The sequence below is a fragment of the Daphnia magna genome, linkage group LG3 (genome assembly GCF_020631705.1).
Source record: "Daphnia magna isolate NIES linkage group LG3, ASM2063170v1.1, whole genome shotgun sequence".
In the NCBI taxonomy this organism is placed as follows: Eukaryota; Metazoa; Arthropoda; class Branchiopoda; order Diplostraca; family Daphniidae; genus Daphnia; species Daphnia magna.
In genome coordinates, this window is record NC_059184.1 from 13,269,993 (window position 1) to 13,286,430 (window position 16,438).

The 16,438-nt window shown below is 42.1% G+C and overlaps 3 protein-coding genes and 1 long non-coding RNA gene across 5 annotated transcripts; 3 read left to right on the forward strand and 1 right to left on the reverse strand.

Annotated features, from left to right (window-relative positions):
* The first annotated feature begins 201 nt into the window (after positions 1-201).
* Positions 202-1,923, forward strand: LOC123470382. Its single transcript, XM_045170623.1, is given in 2 exon segments — positions 202-1,185; positions 1,187-1,923. Coding segments are annotated over 2 exon segments (1,500 nt in total). The 5' UTR covers positions 202-288; the 3' UTR covers positions 1,790-1,923.
* Positions 1,924-5,327: 3,404 nt separating this feature from the next.
* Positions 5,328-8,068, forward strand: LOC123470709. The gene is given in 3 exon segments (XM_045171268.1): positions 5,328-5,632; positions 6,110-6,508; positions 6,511-8,068. Coding segments are annotated over 3 exon segments (2,073 nt in total). The 5' UTR covers positions 5,328-5,340; the 3' UTR covers positions 7,893-8,068.
* Positions 8,069-8,381: 313 nt separating this feature from the next.
* LOC123470770 lies at positions 8,382-13,105 on the forward strand. 2 transcript variants are annotated; one of them, XR_006644553.1, is made up of 5 exons: positions 8,382-8,682; positions 11,620-11,718; positions 11,872-12,256; positions 12,326-12,590; positions 12,711-13,105. It is a non-coding gene; the product is annotated as an uncharacterized LOC123470770 (long non-coding RNA). The 2 variants fall into 2 exon arrangements; XR_006644552.1 differs by having other exon boundaries at positions 11,872-12,590.
* Positions 11,498-16,231, reverse strand: LOC116918519 (ABC transporter G family member 20). Its single transcript, XM_032924238.2, has 12 exons — positions 15,607-16,231; positions 15,028-15,450; positions 14,545-14,638; positions 14,078-14,389; positions 13,781-13,959; positions 13,471-13,681; positions 13,222-13,399; positions 13,042-13,157; positions 12,871-12,941; positions 12,686-12,774; positions 12,446-12,622; positions 11,498-12,378 (listed from the first exon to the last, which is right to left on the reverse strand). The coding sequence occupies exons 1-12, from the start codon at positions 15,786-15,788 to the stop codon at positions 12,071-12,073; spliced, it is 2,340 nt and encodes a 779-aa protein (XP_032780129.2). The 5' UTR covers positions 15,789-16,231; the 3' UTR covers positions 11,498-12,070.
* Between the last annotated feature and the right edge of the window lie 207 nt (positions 16,232-16,438).

Below are 16,438 nucleotides of genomic sequence, written 5' to 3' on the forward strand. Positions count from 1 at the left end.
CAGATATCAGAATTATTATACAGACCAATCACAACAAACGACAGAGAAACTAGCTCCTACTAATCAAGCAGGAACACAGACGATCCCCCCTTCAACCCGATTGGTGGGAACGCAGACGCCTCACCCGTGCACTCGACAAGTAAAAACTCAAACGACCCTTCCCCCTTCGAAAAACCCCAGCCGTCCTCGTCAAAACAAATAGAAACAAAGTTCACACCGTACAAAAGCGTAAATTTCAAATTGACCCCTTCTCAGCAAACGATCGACACGAACCCACCTAGACCAACGATGGCGCATCCAAACCCATATGAGACTTTGTACAAATGTCTGCGGGAGACAGGGGCGTCAAGAGAAGAAGCCGCAGCAGGAGCGAAAGCCGCCTTGGCATTGACAAAAACAGCTTGTGGCGCGAGCGAGTTCCGCGCGGTAGATATAGTCGAAAAAGAGGTCAACTACTCCACTGCTACGAACCAGAGCTATTACAATAGTCAAAAGTTATTGCAGAACCAGCAACAACAAACGATAGCGTTATTAGCTCAGGTACCCGCTTTCAATGGAATGGGGTCAACCAAATTTGAGGACTGGATACAACATTTTGAAAGGGTAGTCGACACTGCTGATTTTGAAGAAGGGAGAAAAATAAAACTTTTAGGCTCAAAGCTTTTTGGGTCTGCAGGGGACTGTATTACAACCTTCCAGCTAAACTATCCAAGGGAAGCAAAATCATTCGTTAAGGTTAAACAGAATCTCCATGAACGCTTCCACGGAGGGGATAACAGAAAAATGTACTTTACAGAGTTTAAAAATTGCATCCGTAATTCTGGGGAATCTATCAGGGACTACGCTTGCCGGTTACAGAAGCTTTACTCGTTTGCCTACCCAACGGAAGTAGGAAAGACAATTGATGCAGATGTCCTCAAATTAAGAGAGACTATGTTAATGGATGGCTTTCTGGGAGGGTTAAAATCCAACCTACGCGAAAGAATGAGTTTTAAAGACTATAGGAACTTAAATGACCTGGTAAAAGCAACAGAGAAATGTGCAGCTATCTTAAATGAAGCCAAACTAGAGAAACGGAGCGTCGAATTTGTCAACGCCGTTTCGGCAAATGCTAATGCCCAGGAATTGAGGGAAACAAAAAACGAGATCTTAGAACTAAAATCAGTCATTGAGCAGCTTTCGCAGAAAAATGAGAGCCACCCAACTTACAGATAAGAGTCACGAGTCAATCAATGCCGTCGCCACGGGCCATAACGCACAATTAGCAGAAAGCAAACAGGAAATAGAGGAATTGAAAAACCTTTTGAAGGCTAGTAATAAGAGTTATAGCGATATGATGAAACAGCCCAGAGACTCAGAGAAAATGATGAGAAATCTGCAGCTCCAGGTCGCCGGTATGAGCCAAGCGATCCCCCAGGCTCAACCAATGAGACAGTATCAACAAAATCACAGTGGCCTGGTTACAGACAATAGTACTCGGGCTCCGCATCAACCGCCAGTACATCGTAATCCACCACCATTTTACAAGGATAATCACAATAATCCGGTTAATGGACCCCCCCACAGAGGAGAGCGGTATTGTGCTTATTGCGCAAATAACGGCAGGAACCCAACAACTCACAACACTGACAAGTGTGGGTGGGGACCAAACGGGCCAACCTGCTTCAAATGCCACCAAGGTGGGCACATTGCGCGTGATTGCCCATCCGCACCACTTCGTTCCGACGCCCGATATGCGTCGCCAGCTCAGAATCCTGGTCAGCTCAACCCCTGGAATCAGGAAAACTAGAAGCCACCAATTGTAACGTGGGGCAAAACGGTGGGCCTTGTCCTAAACCCCGGCAGATTATTAATCAAGTAATAGAAACCAGAAAAAATAAAATACCACGGCTTCCCATCCAAGTTGGAAATGAGAAATTCAAGGGCCTTTTAGATAGTGGGGCGGGTAGAAGTTTAATTAAGACAGAAGTTTTTAACAGATTGAAGGAAGGTGTAATGAAGTTTACTGCTGACGTTCCGGTCGATTTATACGGTGTAGAGAACACCAGACTAGTTACAAGAGGGCTAGTGACCCTACAAGTTCAAGTTTTAGGCGATAATCTTCTGCAGGATTTTATCGTCGTTGATAGCATCAGCGAGGAGTGTATCTTAGGTTTAGATGCACTGTACGAGCACAAGTTCATCATTGATGGTAGCGAAAGGAGAATTTACCGAGTCAAACAAACCTTGAAACCGGACTCCTCGCCCACCATCGTAGCAAGAGAGAAGATCACGATCAAGCCCTTTAGTGCCACTGTCGTTGAATCGGAAGGGAATGGGGGTAAGCTACCTCCCAATCTTGCGTTTTTTTTCACAGAGGACCGGGACTGAACAGCGGATTACGAGTTGATCCTTTCATCAATAAAAGTAGTGAGGAGGCCGTTTTTACAATAGCGTTAGTTAATGAAACGAATAAACCCATCTCCCTGCCAAGGTATGAAATAATTGGAACGTTAGGATTTTGCCGGATAGAAAAAGATAATATCAATTATTGTGCTGAGCGCGAGCTGTCGTCCAGTGCTGTAGATTTTGACAACAATTTGCCACCTGATATGTCAGGAGTAGATAGAACCAGCATTACAAATTTTTTAATCGATAGAAAATCAATATTTGCCTCCACTACAGGAGAATTAGGGAAAACGGGGCTAGTAAAGCATCACATTAATACGGAAGGACAAGGACCCATTAGATTACGCCCCTATCGGATACACCAAAACGTAAAACCAGAGCTTGACAGTATTTTGCAGGAATTATTAGTTAACAAGATAATAAGGCCGTCCGTATCTCCATGGGCGGCCCCCGTAGTATTAGTAAAAAGAAAAACGGAGGAATCCGACTCTGTATGGATTATAGGAAACTCAATGGTATAACAAAAAAAGATTCCTTTCCCTTACCTAGAATAGACGATGTTCTAGACTTACTCCACGGGCAAAAGTATTTCACTACCTTAGATTTAGCTTCAGGCTATTGGCAGATAGAAATGGACGACAGCTCCAAAGAAAAGACAGCGTTCATAGTGGATAACAATCTGTACGAATGGAATAGGTTGTCGTTCGGGTTGACTAATGCACCTGGCACATTTCAACGGTTAATGAATTATGTTTTACGTTCCGTCATCGGGAAAATATGTTTAGTTTATCTCGATGACATTATAGTCTTCTCAAAATCGAAAGAAGAACATTTAGTAAATTTAGGACGCATCTTCAACCTTTTAAAAGAAGCCGATTTAAAACTCGGCCTCTCAAAATGCAAATTCATGTGTGAATCAGTGCAATATCTAGGGCATGTGATTTCAGCCAATGGAATCGCCCCGGACCCAGAGAAAATTACACTGTTGAAAAATTATAAAAGGCCGACAACCATTGTAGAAATTCAATCGTTCTTAGGGCTCGCATCCTACTATCGGCGTTTTATCAAAAATTTCGCGGATATCGCGCATCCGTTAATAGAATTGACTAAAAAGAAAAAGGACAGGGATAATAACAACAAGAAAGTTAAGAAAATTGTAAGAGAACAGAATGCTGGGGATGCCACCTTCACATGGGGAGAGGCCGAACAAAAGGCTTTCGAAACGTTACGCGAATGTCTCATTACGCCACCTGTCGTCGCCTTCCCTGATTTCGATAAAGAGTTCCTTATTTTCACCGACGCTAGTAACTATGGAATCGGCGCGGTGCTCAGTCAAATTCAGGATGGGAAGGAAGTCGTGATTGCGTATTCGAGTAGACACTTGAATTCGGCGGAACGGAACTACTCAGCTATAGAGCGCGAAGCTTTAGCCATCGTTTATGGAATCAAAAGATACCGTCACTATTTACAGGACGACAAATTTGAAATCATTAGCGATCATAGACCACTCCAGTGGTTGGAAACCCATAAGGATGAGAAAAGCAGACTAGGTAGATGGGCGATTGAATTGTCGGCAGTCAAGTATAAAATTACTCACAAACCAGGAAAGGAGCACGCAAACGCAGACTTCTTCTCTCGTATTCGTGTTGTAACTGCCGAGGAACGAACGGATTTCACTGACAATATTATCGAGGAGCAACGAAAAGATGAAACTTGTTCAAAAATCATTCGTTATCTCAACGAAGGTACATTGTCCGAACAAGACGAATTGGAAAACCCAGACTGGATAAAGGAGATCGAACTGTTCCACATTAAACAAGGGGTTTTGAGGAGGGATTTTCTCCCACCATCGAAAAAAAGGAGGCAATTCATTCAAGAGCAAACGGTCGTGCCGTATTCATTGAGGAAAAGTATTATTAAAGAATATCACGCTTCGCTATTAGCAGGGCACCTCGCCTTTTTACGAACGTATCTCCGGATACGGGATAAATACTATTGGCCCCACATGTTGCGTGATATTAAGGATTATTGTAAGTCATGCGAAGCTTGTGCGTTACAAAGACGGGTAGTAACGAGAGCGTTCTTACACCCGTTAGATATCGCGACGGCTCCATTCGAAGTTATCGGCATGGATTTTCTAGGGCCGATTAAACCCGAATCCTCTAAAGGAAATAAATATGTACTCGTCATGACTGATGCTTTCTCTAAATGGACCGAGGTCGTAGCCTTGCCCGATCAAACAGCAGAAACGACCTGTCGGGCACTGATGGACAAAATCGTTTTATATCATGGGCCCCCAAAAATTATCATAACAGATAGGGGGACGAATTTCACATCTCAATTATTCAACAGTTTATGTCAAGAGCTCAGGACTAAACATAAGACAACGACGGCGTATCATCCTCAATCGAATGGGATGACAGAACGCTTTAATAAAACAGTGGTGGACATGGTGCGAAAATATATTGCTAACGGCTTCGAGCAATGGGAAGAAGTCCTCGGCCCAATGGCCTCGGCATATAGAAACTCAGTACACTCTTCCACGATGGAGAGTCCGTATTTTTTAATTACAGCGAGGGACCCAAACATGGTTGTCGACAGGTTTTTAAGACCGGAACCGGAGTTAATCACCCCTCGTGATTACAAAAGCCAAACGATGCAACGGCTAAGAGAAGGTTTTGCGCTAGCCAGAGAAAACCTATTGGAAGCTAGAAGGCAGCAAAAGATCCAGTATGATAAGAGAGCCAAGGAAGAGAACTTTCAAGTAGGTGATCGCGTCCTCCTGGACGTAAGGGTCACTCAATTAGGAACGAGCAAAAAATTAAACCCTCGATATCAAGGCCCCTTTCGAGTTTCAAAAGTCTTCCCTAACCATACGGTGGAAATCCGTACGTACAATGGAAATGGTATCGCGTTACGCACGTCAACCGCCTGAAGGCGTTGACAGAGTGCATGATTTGGAGAGATGAGGAATGCGTCGATTTCGACGATTTACGAGAGTCTAAGCTAAGAGCCACCAGGCTAAGAGAAGAGGACTCCGACAACGAAGAGGATCTTGCCGACGTAGAAGCAAGAGATGAAGTCAATACCCCGGATCACGAAGGTGACAGGGAACTGATTGAATTGGACGCTGTCGCGCCGAATGACGTCAGAGACGCCCACTTAATTGATTTCGACCCTCTCACCCACTTGAACCAGGCGGCTACAAAAGAACCCATCGGATACCAGATCGAACCAAATCTGGGTCATGAGCCAAGTCGAGTTGACTGGTCAAACCTCCCCCTCCGCTAACCCCCCTTAGAGTACCTCCAGCACCCCTGGAAGGAAGTAACACAATTGTACGCCCAAAAAGAGCTACTCGTCCTCCGGACAGGTTCCGAGACTTCCTATTAGATTAGCGATAAACACCCAGCCCCACTCCCATCTTCCTCTACCGTTGTATACTCGTCTTGTTCCGTAAAATTTTTTTGTTTGTGGTTGTTTGCCCATTCAACATGTTAGTTCGGTATATCAGACTCAATTTGTCTTCTTCTCTAGTTATTTCGTGTTAGTTCTCCTCGCCAGCCTACACACGACAGGGGCCATCATGACCACTGTATGTGACTGTAGTAACGAGCGAAAGGATGGGTTCATCGCCTTCGACGATGAAGACTGCCTCCTTGGATCGGAAGATCCTGCCCCCCAAAAAATGTTACGTACACCCTGTACTCCCATTTACCAGAAGTTAAACGATTCCCAGGACACGTTTGTCGCATGTGGGCGGTCACTCGATCTATCTTTACCGACTTCTTCGGTTGGCATTACACTACTGAAAGTAAATGGGCCGTTCCAGTATCCACTTCCGACTGTGAAGAAATGCGGGATCTAAGAAAATGCAAAAACGAGACAATGTACGCGAAAGGCAGTCACAAGTACACCTATGACGTGATACCCTCGTTACAGCCGGTTTGGATGACAAAACGTTGGGCCGTCACATTCCATTGTAAAATCGCGGAGGTCGCGCTGGAAAGTGAGTGTGACAATTGCACTATCAACTCCCCCGTCGGTACAATCGAATTCCCCTATAACGGATCCGTGACCAGAAACCTTCAAACACTTATTTGGGAAGACGCGTACAAAGAAAAAAACCCTGTGATCTCAAACTAGCAGGCGAATCGGTAAACGACGGCCTGTTGTACAAGACTCACGATCCAAAAATGCGGCGCTTACAGGATCGGATCAGCCAAACAGACTACCTCGTTAATGTTACGAAGGAATTAGAACGGTGTGGCAAATCCGCCTTGTTCAGCATAAATGGAATGGAAAAAATCCTGATTGTCATTAACATACCAACGCCGGAACTGTATACCTCATATGCCTCGGGTTTTACGAACGCTACAGAACCACTAGCCACTCCATTGTTAGTCGAAGTACACTCAAACGGGTCTTACGACAGCATCGATTCCCAGAATACCACAGAGCGTAAGATTCCTGCGTCATTAGCAGCAGAAATCAAGCAGGCGGCTCATCATCAATATACCAGGGATCTGGCACTAGACCAAGTAAATCGGCTGGCGAATGAAATTAGACGCCTCCAATGCGAGAACCGAAAAGCAACACGCAATAGTATCCTCTTGAGTGCTAAGAACGACGGGTGGTACGCGGCTACCCAACTTCAACTGCCTAGTTGTTCAAGATTAACGGTGTATGGAGCGCAGGTTGAGGTTGCACGTTGCGCACCTTTTAATGTATCCTTCGGGGCCGAGCGGACGAAATGTGGAAATCAGCCCCGTTTTATGAACTTCACAATAGCCCATAACGGATGGCAACTTGTTCCATATCACCCATGTTATTGGCCCGAACCTAACTACGTCAACTTTAATGGGAAAACTCACATCTACGCGGATGGTGGGTGGGTTCCGGTAATCACAACAGTTCCAACAAACGGCAGACGCCTGGTCGGATTGGCGACGTATGAAGCTGATAATTCTCTACAAAATTTTTTGCAAATGAATCCTGCGATGCAAAACGGGCCGTTAAGTCACGCGTCGGTGATGGCCGACATCTTGGCTTCTATTCATGAGCATTACGCAGAAGATAACTCACGTCAATTACTGACATCAAACGTACTCATTCATCACGGCGACGCACCGAACATTGACTTCGTCGCTAAGATCGGTGGATGGGTAAAGAATTTCGGAGCAGTCTCGGGATTTGGTGCGTTGTCAGTATTGGCCGTGAGATTTTGCGGAATCGGTTCGCTACTACTCAAGGCTTTCCCCCTCCTTTCCAAAATCCTCCAAATGACTTGTTTCAAAAAGCCTCCATTGGCCATCACCGCTGCAGATCTACCCATGTCCATCGACGTACAACCAATAGCAGTGACCAACCCATCCCAATCCACCGCATTCGCATCGACAGCAGTTCCACCACGCCGTACGCGACCGCGCCAACCACGACCGCCACACACGACTCAGGAAGGCGAGGCCTTCTTACCACGTAGACAGCCACGAAGAGTAGAATAAAATTGCCATAGTGTCGTTTTTTTATCACTAGTACCTTTCCTTTTCCCTTATAATTTCGCCGCTGTGTACCTATAATCAATATGCTCCAATTTGTGTACTTTCCTTAAAACCCTCTTCTAGACTCAATAGCATAATTTTCTGGTGTCGGATTGTCCACTTTTCAAACCATGTTTCATTTTTTCGTCTCCTCAGTAGAAACGGGTCAGCAAAGGAAGTTACAAGGGAGAATGTAAAAGAGATCAAAAGTATACGCACCCCCAAAAACAAAAACAAAAAAAAAGCACTGTAATAATACTCACGAAGGATATGCCGGCTGAATGGTTCAACTCGGGAGCACGACAAATAGACGAAGTCTAATCCAGGAAACTGAAACGTCGTACCCGTGTCATCAGCGTAGGATTCACACATCATTCGATGAAACTAAAATACAGAAGCTAGGACTGATTGTTGCGGGACGCAACAAAAAGAGGAGGGGGGTGATGTAAAGAATCGAGATCTCTGACAACAGAGAAACGATGTCTTCGACTTTCTAAAAAGTCACCCCTCTGGCGCCCCAAGCAATACGGGGAGTTGACCGTTGCGGGAAAAACCCCCCTTGTTCTCGAACAAAGAGGAAGGTCAAGTTGACCGTTGGAAAGGACGCTACCACGACCCACGCCAACCAAGGAAAAAATGCTTCCTCAAGACCTAATAAATAGGACTAGATTTAGCTTGCCCCTTCAGTCTTCTCTTCTCTCTCTCGCCAGTTGTGCCGATCTGTTCCGACCTGTGCCAGCCTAAATACAATGCGGTAAAGCAAAAGATTTTATTTACTTTTAAATTCATGTGATAGTTTGCACGCTCCACGCGCGTGTAAACTATTACAATAGTATTAGTTTTCTCGTCAGCCGAGTAATTTTTGAAATTTACGGCACAAAAAGGTTATTCGCACAACGTTTATCTTCCGTTTTCTACTTAAATTTTAAAAGCCACAGGTTATAGGCAAAAATAAACCTGATTTTCGTAATCCTCGTTGAATTTGGAATGGAAATCATCTATTTTGAATTAGATTTAGAATTTAGCCAAAAATGAAAAAGTGGGAAGGGTATAGCCTTCCCAATTTTGTCAAAATCTGCAAAAACGGACATCTCTTGGAAATCAATAAAAATTACACATTATACACCAAATTGAACGCTGATTTCGATAATAGTATTAGTTTTCTCGTCAGCCGAGTAATTTTTGAAATTTACGGCACAAAAAGGTTATTCGCACAACGTTTATCTTCCGTTTTCTACTTAAATTTTAAAAGCCACAGGTTATAGGCAAAAATAAACCTGATTTTCGTAATCCTCGTTCAATTTGGAATGGAAATCATCTATTTTGAATTAGATTTAGAATTTAGCCAAAAATGAAAAAGTGGGAAGGGTATAGCCTTCCCAATTTTGTCAAAATCTGCAAAAACGGACATCTCTTGGAAATCAATAAAAATTACACATTATACACCAAATTGAACGCTGATTTCGATAATAGTATTAGTTTTCTCGTCAGCCGAGTAATTTTTGAAATTTACGGCACAAAAAGGTTATTCGCACAACGTTTATCTTCCGTTTTCTACTTAAATTTTAAAAGCCACAGGTTATAGGCAAAAATAAACCTGATTTTCGTAATCCTCGTTCAATTTGGAATGGAAATCATCTATTTTGAATTAGATTTAGAATTTAGCCAAAAATGAAAAAGTGGGAAGGGTATAGCCTTCCCAATTTTGTCAAAATCTGCAAAAACGGACATCTCTTGGAAATCAATAAAAATTACACATTATACACCAAATTGAACGCTGATTTCGATAATAGTATTAGTTTTCTCGTCAGCCGAGTAATTTTTGAAATTTACGGCACAAAAAGGTTATTCGCACAACGTTTATCTTCCGTTTTCTACTTAAATTTTAAAAGCCACAGGTTATAGGCAAAAATAAACCTGATTTTCGTAATCCTCGTTGAATTTGGAATGGAAATCATCTGTTTTGAATTAGATTTAGAATTTAGCCAAAAATGAAAAAGTGGGAAGGGTATAGCCTTCCCAATTTTGTCAAAATCTGCAAAAACGGACATCTCTTGGAAATCAATAAAAATTACACATTATACACCAAATTGAACGCTGATTTCGATAATAGTATTAGTTTTCTCGTCAGCCGAGTAATTTTTGAAATTTACGGCACAAAAAGGTTATTCGCACAACGTTTATCTTCCGTTTTCTACTTAAATTTTAAAAGCCACAGGTTATAGGCAAAAATAAACCTGATTTTCGTAATCCTCGTTGAATTTGGAATGGAAATCATCTATTTTGAATTAGATTTAGAATTTAGCCAAAAATGAAAAAGTGGGAAGGGTATAGCCTTCCCAATTTTGTCAAAATCTGCAAAAACGGACATCTCTTGGAAATCAATAAAAATTACACATTATACACCAAATTGAACGCTGATTTCGATAATAGTATTAGTTTTCTCGTCAGCCGAGTAATTTTTGAAATTTACGGCACAAAAAGGTTATTCGCACAACGTTTATCTTCCGTTTTCTACTTAAATTTTAAAAGCCACAGGTTATAGGCAAAAATAAACCTGATTTTCGTAATCCTCGTTCAATTTGGAATGGAAATCATCTATTTTGAATTAGATTTAGAATTTAGCCAAAAATGAAAAAGTGGGAAGGGTATAGCCTTCCCAATTTTGTCAAAATCTGCAAAAACGGACATCTCTTGGAAATCAATAAAAATTACACATTATACACCAAATTGAACGCTGATTTCGATAATAGTATTAGTTTTCTCGTCAGCCGAGTAATTTTTGAAATTTACGGCACAAAAAGGTTATTCGCACAACGTTTATCTTCCGTTTTCTACTTAAATTTTAAAAGCCACAGGTTATAGGCAAAAATAAACCTGATTTTCGTAATCCTCGTTCAATTTGGAATGGAAATCATCTATTTTGAATTAGATTTAGAATTTAGCCAAAAATGAAAAAGTGGGAAGGGTATAGCCTTCCCAATTTTGTCAAAATCTGCAAAAACGGACATCTCTTGGAAATCAATAAAAATTACACATTATACACCAAATTGAACGCTGATTTCGATAATAGTATTAGTTTTCTCGTCAGCCGAGTAATTTTTGAAATTTACGGCACAAAAAGGTTATTCGCACAACGTTTATCTTCCGTTTTCTACTTAAATTTTAAAAGCCACAGGTTATAGGCAAAAATAAACCTGATTTTCGTAATCCTCGTTCAATTTGGAATGGAAATCATCTATTTTGAATTAGATTTAGAATTTAGCCAAAAATGAAAAAGTGGGAAGGGATTATTCTTGGGTTCTTTGGGTCCATTCGTTGCCCGTGGAAACCCATATGTTAATCTAGCCCGTATCACGCGATACATTAGGGATTTACCCTAAGACGTCATCTTCAAAAGAAAGGTAAAATCAAAATGCGGAATGCATCTTTCAAGCCGGAGTCGTATCACCTTTCAAAGAAAGACATTTTGCCCGATTTGCATACGAATTTCTTCGCAAACCGTTATTTATTTGCATGCCGCGTTTGATTTACCGTTGTATGGCAAGAAAGTAGGTGAGACAGTGCGCCTCTCGCGAAAAATATGTTTTGGTTACATAACCACGACAAGGACAGTCATTCGAGAACATTAGTTTGCACATAATGACCCTGAAGTTACTACACGCCTGTTTTTTTTATTATTTTTTTTTAGGGGCTAGGGTAAATACCTAACGTAAAAGGAAACAGCATCATCCGACAAACGAGGAAAAAACTCGTCGGTCAAGGTTGCAAAATTGAAAACAAAAATCACGTAAGTTCTACACGTGCGCTAACCTTTTTCCCAGCCAAATTCAAGATCTTTTAAGAATAAAATGAAAGTAAAAAATGTTTCTTGAGTAGAAAGTTCTTGACTTTATGACAAAGTAGAATTTTAAAAAGCGCAAAATTTTGTTTTATCTTGTAGCCAACCAATTATAATTGTTTAATTTTGAGGACGAAAATTGAACGAAAACCTCAAGCGAACGAGACAAAGTCTAAACCTAAACCGAAGCTGAAGGTACATTGCATTGATTGATTAACACATAACAGTGTACAAACATAACCCGCAAGAAAGAAGTTCCTCGTGCCCGTATTCGTTGCGTGCCACACATCGTCCGTGTTGATCAGCCGGTATATTTGCGAACGCGGACAATGATAAGACTCAAACAAACTAGGCCGAATATCCAGCAGAGGCTGGTGACGACGCCCATGTAGACTTTGGGATGTCCAATGCCCCAACCGCGCCCCAAAATATTTCTCAGCGCTTGCATGGCGTACGTTTGCGGCATCAAATGGGCCAGGTGACGCACGTAAGTGGGCATAGCCTCCGTTGGCCATAACATGCCGCTCATAATGATGTTCGTGTAATTTGTGCCCAGTGTGATCTGAATAGCGCTGGTCTCTTCGTCACACAAGGCCGAAACGAGAAGACCTGCGCGCATGTTAAAATCAATTGAAAAAATTGAATAATGTGCAAGATGATGGCTATTAGCGTTTACCAAACGACATGCCACACAATCCTTGAAGAAGGGTGATGAAAATCACGAGAGCAAGGTTGCCGTGACAAGCCGTGTTAAAGACGATGAGCGCGAACAGGTAAACGAAAAACGTCTGGCCAAGCAGAAGGATCAACTGGTTAACGAGGTGAGCCATCATGTATTCAGTCATCTGTACACCTGTGAAATCATTAAAACTTTCGCATCCCTTTTTATTATTCACGATCAATTTGTTTGACAAACCGGCTACTATGCTGCGATCGTGAAGTCCGGATTTTCGTTCAGTCAGGAAGACAGCAGACGTCAGAGCAACGGAAAGAAAATAGATAATCCTTTGCAAACAAAGAGCGTGATGAATGTCAAGGAACTTGCTATGAAAGTTGATTTGCTAAATGAATATTTGATTTTCTAAGCCGTAGATCGCTTACCCCAGGATAACACCGGGCGTTACGTATTCGGTGAACGATGGCTTTCTTTCTCCGTAGATGGGATCCAAAAACTGGACGCATCGATGTCAACATAAAAGAAAAATGTTAACGCACGCTTATGAATATTTACACCTTATTATTATTAAATTTTTTAAAAAGTTCAATACATACCGTAACAGGGATGCTTTGGGCCATGGGCTGATAAGAACATGCTGCCAAGATGTCCTTACTGAAATCGCTAAACGCATCTATGAGCTGTCGTTTGATAGTCAGTGAAATCTGCTGATCTATGTGGTATGCAAACGAACTGATTAATTACGCGGACAACCTGATAAAACTACTTTCACGCACTTGATTCATCTAAGGTAATAGCGACACGGCTGGCACGAATCGTTTCATTGTCCGCATAATTTCCATCCGCCTGCCGAACCACCAACTCATCCGTAAAGTCCTTTCCGAAATGAACCATGCCCCAAACTTTGCCTCGTTTTGTTGCGTCCAAAGCTTCCGCTACACTTTGAAATGGGACCTATACACAATACATGGTCCAATTGTTTTTTCAAAAGTTAACGGTTGGAGGCAAACAGGAAAGCGTTTCACCTGGATGATTGTCGTGTTTTCTATAAAACGAAGATACCGACAGCTAAACATGGAATAAGTGCAGGTTGTCGTGTAGTTACAAACTCGACCTTGGCTCGGATCCAGTTCGTCATTGACGATAGCCAACTTGAGGAATGAGAGATCCCCTCCGATACACAAACAAGAGAGTATTACTTGATTGGCCGGCAATAGGAAGACGAACAAAAACAAGCTGCCGGATAATAATATTGAATCGGTTAATCGAATAACAATTCGTCACTTAGAAAGCAACACCCAAAGAATAGGAAGAGAAAAAAAAAAAAAGCCATACCCAACGTTTCGAAACATTTGCAAGAAATTCTTTTGAACGAGCGCGCCCAAACGATGACGACAAAAGAATGTCGAGTTACGATTTCGGTTCGTTCTTCTATCAGATAACTCGAGCCCTATTTCCTTTGGTCTTGCATTAGTCATGAAAGTGATACCTGGGCCTTGGTTAAGCACTACTTTCTGCATTTAAAAAAGGGAAATATTAAAACGATTTCAAATTCCTATAGCCGTGGTAATCTCCGTCAATCTTTCATCGCTGTGAAATGAAACAAAGTAGGTAAGCAGACTTTATTCTTACTGAAACGCAATCAGAAGGTAGCGAAGGCAAAGTGCAGGTCATCTTGTTACGTTGACGTGGAATAGGTGTTCCAGAGATATCCAATTGACTGGCGCTGGGTTCAAACCCAACGTTGTCAATGCCTCCTGAAAGCTGTTGGTCTTCTAACGATACCTCACTGGCATTTTCGTGATTGTTAACGACTTCAGCGTTACTGTAGTCTTTCATGCATAGCTGCAGGAAAACATCTTCTAGCGAGCGAAGTGCATAACTGTGAAGGAGATTCTCGGGACTATCTTCCGCTAGCAAACGACCCGAACGCATCATTCCAATCTAAATTAAAATGGGCGATCTTAAAAATCAATTGTGCTGTGGATCTTTTGAGCATGTGAAACACATTAAAAAAGAAAAAGCGATGCAAAAATGTTTTGCAAATCGATGAGTTTTTCAGAATTCATTTCTAGTTAAATGGAATGTTTCGGTCCTACCGTGTTAGCCTGCCGGGCTTCTTCGATGTAGTGGGTCGTAACGATGACGGTTCTTTCATGATCGACGCTCAGACGGACAAGATGATTCCATATGCTTTTGTGATGAAAAATAAAGACATTCGACAATATATTTTCAAGCAATTTTGATCTCATGTGCCAGGAAGAATGAAGACCACATGAAAAATGCAAACATCAGAAGCGATTTGCACACTAATCAACATACTAACCACGCTGGACACCTGTAACACAGACATGAACATTTGCCTCTTTTTCCTTTGCGACTGATTCAGGCTATAGGATTTCTTTCACGCATCTGTTTTTCGACACAAAGGCTGGGAAAGAAAAATGTCTCATGTGCACGTGGCAGCTCATTACGTAAAACGCAATGCCAGCACCCTCGGATTTTTTTGCTCGCCCTCCCCCTTTCGACATTGAAGGTGAAAAAAGACAAAATAACAGCTTCAGGCACATAGTAACAATTACCTTTGTCTGAGTAAAGGATCAACGCCAACCGTCGGCTCGTCCAAAATTAACAATTCAGGTTCGTGAAACAGGGCGACAGCAAAGGAAACTCTTCGCTGCTGACCGCCGCTCAGCGTTTTGACGTAACGATCGCCCGGTGGAAGGTCCAACAACTTGGATAGAAACTCCAGTTGGGCGTCGATGAACTCTGCTTTCAAATTGTAGATGCGACCGAAGTAATGCAGCGTCTCTTTAATGGTAAAATAGCCGTGCAGGGCCAGTTCTTGGGGCATGTAGCCGACCCGCCGACCAGGTATTCCGCTCTCCTCAGAGCCGGGCTCGTGACCGAAGACGAGTATATCTCCGCTATTTAATCTGCGACGGCCAATGAGACAGCTCAAAAGGGTCGTCTTGCCACAGCCACTGGCCCCTAATAATCCGTATCTTAAAATAACAAACAAAAATGATGAGCACAAAATCGATCATTTGCATGCCCATTAAAAGTCAAATTGACAGTAACAGTATAACAAGCGGAATTTGATGCAAATAGAGAGAAGCAGGAGTCCAACATCTAGAAAAGCAATGAAATTTTTATCTTACATTGTTCCTTTTTTAACGGTCATGTGCAGTCCATCCAGAATTGCGCAGCGATTCCTTCCAACGCCATAAATTTTATACGCGTTTCGGACGAGCACTCCATCAGCATAAATATCGGCGCTCCTTTCACTGTCAAATTGATTGCAGGAGACAAACACTGGCGAACCTTCAACGCCTTTCGTCATTGTTTCGCAAAGGGAATCAAAAATTACAAAAGTAAAATGGCGAAATTCTTTAACAGAGCTTGTGCTTAAACTTTGTGCAAAACAAAACGTAAAGAGTAAGAAAACAATTCAAAGAATATACATATGATAAAAACGGGAACTCTCTTTTTTATAGAACCGATGGCCTGACAGCCCTTTTCCGTAATGTGCATATTCGACAGAGCTCCAGTGTTTCATCTGTTTCTTTTTGCCTTCAGATGGCAGCGGGACTCGCCTAGAGAAATGAACGATCACGTGGCTGCTGACGTTCACACCCCACCACGTTTTTTTTTTAAAGTCCACCCCTTCACCTTGACTCCTAACATGAAGCAGCAGTACTGACTTCATTTTCGTTTAAGGTTCAACAACCGAACGACTCGGAGAATATGTTAAAATTGACACGCTCATTTTCGCGTTCTACTGCCAAAATTTCCGTTACTTCCCACGTCTTAGATAATAGATTTGTATACTTGCGTACGTTCTTCAACTCAAGAAGAATGCGGAAATAAAAATGTTCAACTGCGATCTGTTTTTTTTGTCCGCTATTCCGAGTAAGTGAGATGATATTACCTTCATTCACAATTTGCCTGTCAAACAATATAAATATTCTTACCCACGTTATTTGCTCTTTT